The sequence below is a fragment of the Perca fluviatilis genome, chromosome 5, assembly GCF_010015445.1.
Source record: "Perca fluviatilis chromosome 5, GENO_Pfluv_1.0, whole genome shotgun sequence".
Taxonomy (NCBI): Eukaryota; Metazoa; Chordata; class Actinopteri; order Perciformes; family Percidae; genus Perca; species Perca fluviatilis.
In genome coordinates, this window is record NC_053116.1 from 2,236,202 (window position 1) to 2,248,722 (window position 12,521).

General features: G+C 39.9%; 1 protein-coding gene across 1 annotated transcript; it reads right to left on the minus strand.

The window, feature by feature from the left end:
* Nucleotides 1-88: 88 nt before the first annotated feature.
* Nucleotides 89-4,897, minus strand: LOC120559402. Its single transcript, XM_039801098.1, has 5 exons — nucleotides 4,546-4,897; nucleotides 3,726-4,055; nucleotides 3,368-3,523; nucleotides 3,181-3,276; nucleotides 89-638 (listed from the first exon to the last, which is right to left on the minus strand). The coding sequence occupies exons 2-5, from the start codon at nucleotides 3,885-3,887 to the stop codon at nucleotides 330-332; spliced, it is 723 nt and encodes a 240-aa protein (XP_039657032.1). The 5' UTR covers nucleotides 3,888-4,055; nucleotides 4,546-4,897; the 3' UTR covers nucleotides 89-329.
* Nucleotides 4,898-12,521: the final 7,624 nt, after the last annotated feature.

Sequence of the window (12,521 nt, forward strand, 5' to 3'; positions counted from 1 at the left end):
GTGGCGGAGTTGAAATGGGTCACATGCCTATTTTCACAAATAAAAGGAAAGTTTTATTTTGATTCAATGGTGGTTTGCACGGCTGCAGCACAACAAGCGCCTGGCTGCTACGGAAACCAAAACTTGCACATGTTAAATCTGGAACCCGTGATCAGATTTGAAACCAAATCCTCCAAACGATTCCAATATAGAAACGATTCTGATGGAATTGTAATTTTTGAAACGATTCGAAGTAGGAATCGGTTCTCGATGCCCAACCCTAATTGGCATGCAAGCCAAAAGATAATTTTCAGAACACTGACCTTCAACAAAAGAGCATGTTAACACCTTTAATCTAGCTCATTTCTCAAGGCTTGTAACTTAGGTTTAAGCTGCTTTCTTCCATCAAGGTTTAAGAGGACAACCTGGATGAACTCAAAGAAGCCACTTAGCTTCTCAGGATAGCTCAAATGAAGGGCATAGATCAGTCCAAACAAAATCACCACTGAATAAGTCCAAGATCTGTGAGACATTACAACCTGATCCTCAAGGACAAATGACACATGGTGAGTTTCAAAGGGAACTTCAGCAGGCACCTCCTCTTCATTCACCACTGCCACCAGAGCCACTGCTCCATCCTGGTTTGCCTCCAACTCATCCTGCAAAGGGAATACATGTTCAGGGTGCGGGAGTGTAATTGTACAAATCATTAAGCTTACAAAAAGCTTAATGATGTAAAAGAAAACATTGTTTTTACATGCAGGTAGAAGCAATATCAAACTAGAACTGCAAGCAGTTATGATTGGGTCCAAGCATCCCCAGCGCGAGTCACCCCTGATGACACACGGAACCTACGAAAGCGGAACCCAAAGCATGATGGCGGCGAGGCAAAAATCAGGAAATTTCCCTAAGTGCGAGCTCCAAAGTCTGTAGTGAAATGCAATAGCAAATTTCCCATTCACTGAGTAAAAGGCCCAAACACTTCTACCTCAATTATAGCGCCTCCTAAAGGCAGATCATCAACAAATCTGGTGTAGAACCACAGAGTGGCATGTAGAAAAATAATCTCAAGTTTTGTGATGATTGCATTGCAGGGCTCCAGACTAACTTTTTTCACTAGGAGCACAGTGGCCACCTACTGAAAATTTTAGGGGCGCAACCAGAAAATTTAGGGGCACACACCGTAAATCAACATGCTAACCAAATATTCACATTTATACTAATTTCCACTGTATTACTAATAAATACTTTGATAATAGATGCAGAAATTACAATGTGTACAATTCAGTGTCACTTTTGAAGATGCAACATAGAAGGCACCATTGCTGTCATGACAGTAAACAAAATGTTTAAAAAATATACCAACTCTAGTCTAGAATTACAATGAATTCACCTTAAAATTAAACATGCATTGTTTAGGCTACTACCCTTAGGGTTGGGTACCTTTCGCATCTGAACCAATATTGGTACAGATACCTGAAATTATAAAACGGTACTTTTTTCGGTACTTTCCCTCTGTAATTACAAAACAATTATTTCAGTTGTAAAAATAATTCAAAACCTATTTATCCTGTGTAGTTAGAACATTATGTTATTTTATAAGAATATGTTACACTCTAAAGAAATTAAACAAAAATAAAAAATAAAACCCCTCCCTCTCTCCTCCCAAACCCATCCCTACAACCTATTAAATTGAATAATTATTAATTTCTTACTCACTGTAACTTGTTTAGCCTGTTGTATTTTCATCATGACCGTTTTCAATTGCTCTTTAATGTTTCATGTAAAGCACTTTGAGTTGCCTTGTTGCTGAAAGGAGCTGTAGAAATAAAGTTGCCTTGCCTTACAACCTCAGCCTGTCAGTCAGTCACCAGGGCACAGCTGCACACTGTTGAGCCTGCTGCTTGTCTCAGAGGAAGTGTAACGTCAACAGCACCGTGACTGTTTTTAATAACATATCGCAGCAAATGCTGTCTGCGTGAAGTTTTTAAAAACTGTAACCATACTTGAAACCACTTTATCGGCATCACTCACTGTGACTTCAACAAAACAGCCGACGTAGTTTGCGCCGATCGCACCTCTGCGCGCGTGTGCGCTTGTGTCGGAGCACCGCTCTCTGTCAATTTTCAGAGAGGACAGATAAGCTTGCGCTTACGCGCTCAGGTACCTACGTTTCGACATTTAACGTGTAAAAAAAAAAAAGGTTGTGTTTTCGTAGCTAGCTACACAAATTTGGTTGGGCGTAATTTGTGCAATTTTTATCCAATAAATATTTTGATATATAACTTTTTGTCAGGTTGGTCTGGAGATGCTACCTACCAAGTTTCGTGCAGATCGGTCGCAGTCTAGGAGGAGTTAGAAAAAGTAGGTTTACGATAAATCGGGATTTTTCGCACATAAAAGTCTAGGTCTAGTCCGGGTCTTCACTTGTTACCAAGGTTTAGCTCAGAATATCTGATAAAGTGATCGGTTTACAGATAAGATTTCCTCTTTTTTTAACTGCTTCAAGACATAATCAAGGCTACCTTGAGCATTTAAAACCCATTGATCTGGACTTAATGTAGAAGCTTTCTGAGTTTAAAGGCACAAACAAAATACAAAGAGATGAGTAGGAGGTCTATGGTGTTGAGTTATTTTATAAACTTAACTTCTGTTACAAATTTGGGAACAGATAATTTGTTTAATGTGTCTGTCCATGATGAGACCTGATTTTTATGCAATTTAAAACATTTTTTTTTTACCTGAACACCACTTAAAGTATAGTCTTTAAAAATCTTGACCAACTTTTATACAAGACTCACATGTGGGTCAACCATATTTATATAACTGAATTATAGAATTTAGAAGCATTTCTGCCTGACTGTAAATTATATAATGTTGATGAACAACTCTGGCCAGCCTTAATATAAAAAGAGAAATCCACAATACAACCAGAGGGCTCATATAAAATAAACTTAACTATTTAATTAATTATTCTCTCCCCCCCCATATCTCATTCTTATTATTTACTTAAGGCTACTTCAGAATAAAAGACCTGTACCATTTCATTAAGTGGAAGAGTCTGGCATCCTTTTAACGCTCTGTCACACTACACAGTAAATATTAAATAATTTTGAGAATTGCAACACAGCAGAAGGCAGTTTCTAATTTTTATGTTCAGTGATTTCTCTTTGCAAAATAGATGAAGGTATTGAGCTATACCTTGCAGGTTTTGAAGACCTCTGATGAATCCTCCTTTAAGTACATTGGTAGGCCGGCCAGGGCTGCTGTTCGAGCTGCCGCGATGTTGTTCTTGTCCTGTTGCACAAAGACAAGGTATGCACGTTAGGGTCTGCAGTTCCGTCCACATTCAACATCAATGTAATGCATTAAAAAAAAAAATGTTTACCTGTTCCTCATATGCCATCAAAACGTCTTGTATCTTTTTGCCAAAACTTCCATTCTTCCTCTTTTTGCAGAGTAGCTGAGGTGTGTACTTGTCAAGTGCAGCAAATAAGAAATACAGTAGATTTTGATTGGTGATCCTGTGGAATTCACTGCAGAGCTGCACAGAAAACAAAAGCACAATTTCTTCTTTTTTTTTTTAAATCAACTACATTAACTTTAAGCCACATAAGACTGTTTTTTTTAGACAAATAGACAAACCATGTTAACACTAACAATTTTAAGCTCTTTATCCAGATCAAATAGTGCTGCAATCATGACTGACAATATGTGTCTTGTCAACTTTTTAAGTTTTTACTCACTTGGGCTTCACAAAAGAGTGCAGGCCATCTGTCTTTCAGTTCAGCAATGGGAGGAGCTGAAATCACAATTTCTTCATGCCTGAGCGCAAAGGTGCACTGCATATGTTGATGGATCATAATCATGTCTCCATCAATCACTGTCTTCTTGAACTGCTCCACCATCTCAAGCCTCTGGTTGTCCAGTGTGTCCTTAGTTACTCCTTGGGGATAATTGGGCAGAAGTTGATTTCTACTCTTCTGGGTCTTTTGATGTTGGCCCTGGATGCTACACCTTCTGGATAGGTCCTGCTGCACTTTCCTGCATTCACAGCAACATCCTTAATGCCAGCCCTGCTCAGTTTGGTCACACAAAAAAAACATATCACACACAGGTTAATGTTAACAGACTGGACTTAAGAGTAATTGGGTGTAAGTGTGTTAATTAGCAGCAGCCTGTGAGCGGCAACCCCGTTTATACCCCGAGTTTATATTAATGTTACATCAGTTAACGTTACGTTTAAGATAGCCTTAACATTACTTTGCTAACCGAAATAAGAAAAAAGTCATATTAGTAGCTAGCAAGCCAACATAGTTTGCCAACGTTAACATAAAACTTTCACAAACTAACGTTAATGTTACTTAGCTAGCCAACTTAACGTCAAGTTTGAAAGCGACATCCAAGTAACAGTTTTTCAAGTAAAAGTTTTTTCTGAACCACTAAAGTAGTACTTAGTGCATGTTTGCACAACTGGCATGTTAGCTAACTTAGTAACGTCACAATTCAAACAGCATGACAAACAGTTTGCAAACCAGAAAGATTAATAAAATAACAGAACATTACCTCGCGTGGAAGACAAAAGTGTAGCGGTGTCCTGCAGCAAAAAAATACGTCAGCAGCAAACACACACAGCAGCAGTGCAAGAGGCCGTTCGTTCCGAGCTTCGCCGTTATTCCAGTGCCGTGTGCAAACAGGTGGAACCTGTCACGTCTTCTCTGTTTAGCGCTGCGGGACCGACAAGACCCGCCCTTCAATAGCATTCACACACTACTATTGGCCAGGAGTCCATTCTTAAGTGTACAGGTCCTATCTCCTGACCAATCCCCTAACCCTAACCTTAACCACCCGAGATGAACTAAACTTTTTGGCGCTTCGTGCTCATAGCAAAGCCGGTCTACATATATTAGAAGTTCTTTGCTCATAGTCAACTTCTTCTTCTTCTTCTTTTTTTGTATGGCGGTTGGCAACCAGCTTTTTGGTGCATTACCGCCACCATCTGGACTGGAGTGTGGATCAAGAGGTCAACCTACACTTTCTTAAATTCTTTTTAATAACCCATTTATCTTCAAAAAAGAAAACAAAAATGCAGTATATCATGTCAATTTAATGTCATCTGGTTTTCACCAAGTTGTGACATCAATCTTTGTCTGGCTTGATGGTATTTAAGACATAATTAAATGCTCTATGGTCTATAAACTGCCATTTTCCATTTATTTTAGCTTTAATTATACTTTTGACTTAAGCTTTACTGTATTTAATATCCACAATATGGGCGCAATATGATGATTTTTTTTGAACATCAAAATTGAAAAAGCAGGACTTAATAATAATAAGTAAATTGAACAAACTGGAATCATATTACCAATACTTAAACTTTCCCACAAATTTAAGTGTACTCAAAACAACTCAGTTATTACTTCAACAATTCATTTTTGAGTCAGGTAAAATTCATGTGAATGAGTCACTCCAACTTCTTGGGAGGTTTAAGTTATGTTAAATTACTTCTTTTATTAAGATGGGCTGTTAGGTTTTACAGTGTAGATAGCAGATAGCCACCAGCCCTGTGACCTCGGTCCCCGTGGTTCGCCCCCCAGTGCTGACTGACTCTGGTCCGTCTGCAGAGCTGCGTTACCCGCTCTAGCTGAGCTGGGAATCTGCCGCGCTCGTGATTTATTCATATTTTATTTTATTTGCAGATAGTGATATGCTATGATGCACTGATGTCAGGCAGGCTTGCTGCTGCTTTTAGTCTGAGTCTGTGAGATAACCAAACTTCCTTTAAATATAACGTGCATATAAATAGATGGAATAAATAAAAGTCCCTCGAAATACATAGTAAAACATACATGTATTTAGGCTATTGAACTATTATGACTAAAGCCTGTATTTCATGATCTATTTCATAGCCATATGTATATTTATGTAAAGGGGGGCAAAAAACGGAAGTTAGGCTACAGATTCCCTCAGCAGCAGCCGGGACATTCTAAAACGCTTAACGTGAAAAAGCTTAACTTTAATGTACCTAAACAATGATCAATCAAATATCAGTCAGTTATCAGTCAGATAACGTCCATAACGACTTTGGGTTAGATTTTTTGATCACTGTTTATAAACAGTGATCAAAAATGTAACGCTGTCGAAAAAGCTTAATGGTTAACCACGTTAAGCTTTTTCCCACAATTTCCCTTAATGAAGCAGAAACCCTTAATGTCAGCTAACGTCCATAATAATTGTACTTTGGGTTAGATTTTTTAGTTTTTCAGTGGTTATGAGGAGCAATATGAGAGAGACATTTGGTAATCCTTGATCATTGCTCATTGATCATAGCGAGCGGTAACGCCAGCTCTGCAGAGTCAGTCCCGGGGAGCGAACCGCGAGGACCGAGGTCACAGGGCTGGTGGCTACCTGCTAGCTAGCTGCAGCAGCAGCTAATATTAGAATATTAGACCCAGCACCGGAGGTCTGATCCCCATGATCTGATCCCGAACCCCCGGTGACTCTCTGCCAGATCAGCAAGCTTAACGGCAGCAACAGAACGTTTGCTGGGATTGTTAACGGTGGCGTAACGGTAACGTTACAGCCGTGAACCGAAAGTCTATTTGCTCCGCTGGTTCGACTCTCTTCGGGCGAAGTTGTCTGCGGCGGGTAGAGACATGGAGGCAGGGAGAGAGGGTAATAAATACATGTGACATTATGAAATAAAATTCCCCCCAAGGATTATCAAGAGTATAGCTACACTGTAAGCAATTGCTGTAAAATTACAGCCAATTTTCAACACTAAAATACTGTTTTCATGTTAAACAGTTTAGTACTGTAATTAGCAATGCATTGTGGGCTGCTTAACTTGGAGCAACATGAAAGAGGCCCTAAACAGTATGATGATGTTTTAAATTACAGGATACTACAGTATTTTTTGGAAACTGATTGTTGACTTGGGAATTTGGAGCACGTTCAGAAGAGGACGTAACATTTAGATGACATGTGCTACACATCGAGTGTTCTTCATCAACATCCATCGGGTCTTGCATCTACAAATAAACGGTAATTAAAATCTTATTAACATTTGAACATGTTATTTATCAGTGAGGCTTAGATTTGAATTGCCAAAACAATATAACTTGTGGGTGTTTTTTTGTTTAATTTTGGTAACATTAGCCGAACGTCTGCATCCGAGGAACAACACTTGTTAACCGGTATGAGGCCAATCGGCAGATGGAGGCAGCAGGAAAATAGTATTAGGCTACTGGAATAATTACAATTTGCCCGGTGATTAAGGATTTATTTCAACCAAACCATAGGATTATTGGAACATCGGATAACCGAGGGTCTGGTGAATTTTATTTTTTTTGTGTCGGCTTTTAACGAAGTGTGTTTTACCAACAGTTAACAAGAAAAGTAAGCTAATTAGTTCGGTTAAAGAGAGACACTTGAATCCTCAAGGCTTTGTATTTTTCTGTTTAAAACGGAAAATTGGTGTGAAAATAGTGCCTTTCTGGACGCTTTGTGAATGCATTTTGTTTATCTGTCGCTGCGTATCTCAAACAGCCTACTTCTCCCAACTGTTTAGAGTATAGGGTTTGTCAAACCGTTTTGCTTCATCTGTGGCTTTTCTTTCACAATCTTAACATTGCAACTCGGTTAAGGTTAAACATTTTTGCGTGAAGACTGATACGGTGTCATTAAAAAGCAGCCAGCAGACTAATGCATGTTTGTTGATGAAAAGGAACTTACCATCGGGCAGTAACAAAATGTTCCCCTGTCAGATCTGTTGTCATAACTGTGCCACAATATTGACATACGTAAGGCATATGAGAATTCATTAAAAATACACCTAATTTAACTTTTAAGTGTGTTTTGCCAGATTGCAGTCAGACTTTTCAAAACTTTTCAACGTTCAAGTGTCACACTTAGTTAGGCCTACTTTGTCTGGTGTTGAACTAACATGTCATGTTGATTTCTGCAGTGCAAGGTGTGAGACTTTGACGGCATTTTACTCTCATTTGAAAACACACATTAGAGAGGGGAAAACAGTCACTTGTCCTTATAGACACTGTAGCAAGAGCTTTACAGTTTTATCAACATTCACATCACACATGAGTCGGAAACATAAAAATGGTGCTGAGGAAAATTTGGCTGAGTCTGTTGAAAATCCTTGTGTTTCCCATGAGCGTGAACAAGATCACTCTGATATGCAGATTGATCCTCCCAGTGATGCAGGTGATGAACAAGAGATTTACCCAGAAATTGCTGATGAATCACAGTTCTTTAATAATTTAGCCCTTTTTTATTTGAAATTGCAAGCAAAGTGTTTGCTTCCATCCTCTGTCATCCAAACAATTATTGAAGACTTTCAGGAAATACATGATATAAGCCAGTCACATTTGCTTTTCAAACTAAAAGAGAAGTTGATTACACTTGGGATTTCTGAAGCTGACACAAACAATGTGATTGAAGTCATGAAAACTGAGGATCTCTTTAGGACCTGCAACACTCAGCCACTGAAAACTGATCAGAAAAGAAAAACTGTTTTCAAGAACAGCTTCAACTATGTTGAGCCAGTTCAGATCTGTCTAGGTAAGAATGAGGCAGGCAAAGAGTGTTTTGCCCAGTATGTTCCTATTAAACAGACAATTGATTCTCTATTCCATTGCCAATCAGTGCAGGAACAATACAAGCAAGTACACTCCAGTATTGGTTCTAAGGATATTCTTAAGGATTTCTGGGATGGCAAAAATATGGCTGAGAATGTGCTCTTCCAGACGGAGAGCTCATCACTGAGCTTGATCCTGTATCAGGATGCATTTGAAGTGGTAAACCCACTGGGATCTGGAAAGAAAAAGCATAAGATACTTGCAGTGTATCTAACTCTTGCAGATTTAATGCCACACAACAGATCCAGCACTGATCAAATGCAACTTGTTCTTCTCTGTAAAGAACACGATTTTAAGTATTTTGGTCAAGACTTGGTTATGGGCACACTCGTCAATGACCTTAAAGATCTTGAGCTCAATGGTGTTACCCTGTCTGATGGAAAGGTCTACAAGAGAACATTGTTTGCCATTGCAGGCGACAACCTAGGCTCACATAACATAGGGGGCTTTGTGGAGAACTTCAGCAGGAGTTCACACTTCTGCAGATATTGTGATATCAGCAGAGAAGCATTCCATGCAGATCCTCTTATCCGGGGCACAAAACGCACAGTGCAGTCATACAGTGGTCATGCTCAGAGCAGTGAAGGACAGTCTACATCTAGTGGAGGTGTTAAATTTGACTCTGTGTTTAATACGCTCAAATACTTCCATGTATGTCAGCCAGGATTGCCTCCATGTCTTGGCCACGATCTTTTTGAAGGTATTGTATCCTCTGATCTGGCAATATGCATTAACCATCTTGTTAAGGTGGATAAAATGTTTAGCTATCTTGAGTTGAATCGACGAATAAATCAGTTCAAGTATCTCTGTAGGGATGCAAATGAAAAACCATGTGAGTTTAATCCAGAGGGTGGAAAACTTGGGGGACATGCTGTGCAGAATTGGTGTTTGCTGAGGATGTTGCCCGTTTTGATCGGAGACAAAGTAAAAAATCCAGGTGACAACAAAGTATGGCAGTTGGTTTTGCAACTTAGAGAAGTTGTGGACCTCATTTGTGCACCTGCAATTTCAAATGGCCAGATAGCCTACCTAAGAGTTCTGATTGATGAATATTTGCAATGCCGAATGCAAACCTTTCCTGACAACCCACTGAAGCCCAAACATCATTATGTCAGTCATTATCCTGAGCTCATTATCCAGTTTGGGCCACTTATTCGCCTATGGACTTTAAGATTTGAGAGCAAACACACATATTTTAAGCAGTGTTTGAGAAAATTGCGCTAACTTTAAGAATCCATGTTCTCTTTTTTGTTCTACTCTTGCAAAAAAAAAAAAAGTTTGGGGGGGGTTTTGGGGGGGGGGGGCCTTTTTTCCCGCGGGGGGGTGGGGGGAGGGGCACCATTTTTCTCAGATGACTACAATGATGTAATCAGAGAAGCAGTTGCACATCACAATTTTGAGTCCACAAATACTCTGATAGCCAATGAAGTGACTGTGAAGGGGACAAAATACAGAAAAAACATGCTTATTGCGATTGATGATGATGATGAGGGGCTTGTTACTGGAAAAATCAAAGTGGTTCTCATTCATAAGGATTCAGCAGTATATTTTATTGCTGAAAAGTATCATGCCCTGCGTATTCCTGACATGGGTGTTTACAGCCTCACACTGATGCAGAGAAGCTACTGTTGTATTAATCAGGAGAATCTGATAGATTACTATCCCTTGCCTGAGTACACTGTCCATGGCACACCACTGATAATTCTTCACCATTCTTTCCCTGTAGTCCAGAATGATGGCGAACATGAGTGAAGAAATCAAAGAGATCATCTGCAAGACCTTGCCAAATCTGTCTGAAGAGACCCAGTGGCAAATAATATCGAAACTTCAGAGCTCCGGCTTGGAGTCAAAAGAAGACTTAAAATATGTACAACAGGAGGATATTGCTGATCTGTTACCTGTTATCCAGCGCCGAAAACTCCTGGATGCATTCAAATTAGGTAATGTATGGTTAATTTAGTGTGGCATTCTCTTGTTATATTCTCTTGTTTACTCAGTTGGGGAATTTCTTTTTTCTAAAACTACATAATGCACCTTTAAACTTTTCAAATATGCCTAATATAAGGAGAGTTAAGTAGACGTGTGGCCAAATGTCTGCAGTGACTCTGATATAGCTTATTAATTCAATTCAATTCAATTCAATTTTATTTATAGTATCAAATCATAACATAAGTTATCTCGAGACACTTTACAGATAGAGTAGGTCTAGACCACACTCTATAATTTACAAAGCCCCAACAATTCCAACAATTCCAGTAATTCCCTCAAGAGCAAGCAGTGCGACAGTGGCGAGGAAAAACTCCCTCTTGGGAAGAAACCTCGGACAGACCCAGGCTCTTGGTAGGCGGTGTCTGACGAGCCGGTTGGGGGTGTGATGAACAGTGGCGATAGTAGTCACATTAATAATGGAACAGTGACTGGATGTAGTGGGAAGCTGCAGGGTTCAGCAGGACGCAGCATGACATTGCAGGGCATCGCTGAGCTCAGCAGGGAGTGCAGCAGGACCACGGCGACAGCTGCAACCAGGGTCTTGGTGCCAACGTTCTCCAAGGAAATACGCTGGGGGAAAAAAAAGCATAAGGACTCCGGGGAGTAAACTCCCCAGAAGCTAGGATTAGTAACAAGCATTTCTGGGACGGGCTGCACACAAATAGTAATAGTAATAGTAACAGTAATAGAAACAGTAATAGAAAGGGAGAGGAGAGAGCAGCTCAGTGTGTCAAAGGAAGGAAGTCCCCCGGCAGTCTAGGACTATAACAGCGTAACTATAACAGGTAACTAAGAGAGACAGGTCATAAGGAGAGGTAGCTTTTTCGGGCTTAGAACTCTCCCCCTGCCGGATCTGGCTTGGCTGGCCTGCCTCCCTCTACTTTGTTATGTATTATTAATCTAACAATTATGAAGAGAAGCAGTTGGGCCAGTTAGGTGAACACTGCAACTCCTCACTCCCTAACTATAAGCTTTATCAAATAGGAGAGTTTTAAGTTCATTCTTGAATGAGGTGACAGTTTTCGCCCCCGAACCCAGATCGAAGCGCTGGTTCCGTAGGGAGAGAGGAGCCTGATAACTGAAGGCTCTAGCTCCCATTCTACTTTTAGAGACTCTAGGTACCACCAGTAACTCTGCATTCTGGGAGCGCAGTGCTCTAGTAGGACAATAGGGTATTAGGGGCTCTTCTAGATACGATGGTGCTAGACCATTTAGAGCTTTGTAGGTCAAGAGAAGGACTTTAAACTCAATCCTGGATTCAACAGGAAGCCAATGCAGAGAAGCTAATACAGGAGAAATATGATCTCTTTTCTTAGTTCTTGTGAGAACACGCGCTGCAGCATTCTGGATCAGCTGGAGAGTCTTAAGAGACTTATTTGAGCAACCTGACAGTAGGGAATTACAATAGTCCAGCCTGGAAGTAACAAATGCATGGACTAGTTTTTCAGCCGTCGTTTTGAGACAGGATATTCCTAATTTTGGCAATGTTACAAAGATGAAAAAAGGCTGTTCTTGAGGTTTGTTTTAGATTGGCATTAAAGGATATATCCTGATCAAAGATAACTCCTAAATTTCTAACAGTGGTGCTGGAGGCCAGGGCAACACCATCCAGAGTAGCTATATCTCTAGATAATGAAGTTCTGAGGTGTTTAGGGCCCAGCACAATAACTTCAGTTTTGTTAGGGTTTAACATCAGAAAATTATAGGTCATCCAGGATTTTATATCCTTAATGCACTCTTGAAATTTTGCTAGCTGACTGGTTTCGTCTGGTTTGATTGACAAGTATAATTGGGTGTCATCCGCATAACAGTGAAAGTTAATTGAGTGTTTTCTAATAATATTGCCTAGAGGAAGCATATATAAGGAGAATAGAATTGGTCCAAGCACTGAGCCTTGAG

Coding starts and splice junctions, on each gene's coding strand:
- LOC120559402 (XM_039801098.1), bottom strand. CDS start 3,887: ATGGTGGAGCAGTTCAAGAAGACAGTGATTGATGGAGACATGATTATG. Junction 3,277..3,367: donor TGATGGCATATGAGGAACAG/GTAAACATTTTT, acceptor TTTGTGCAACAG/GACAAGAACAACATCGCGGC. Junction 639..3,180: donor AGGTCTTCAAAACCTGCAAG/GTATAGCTCAAT, acceptor TTCCCTTTGCAG/GATGAGTTGGAGGCAAACCA.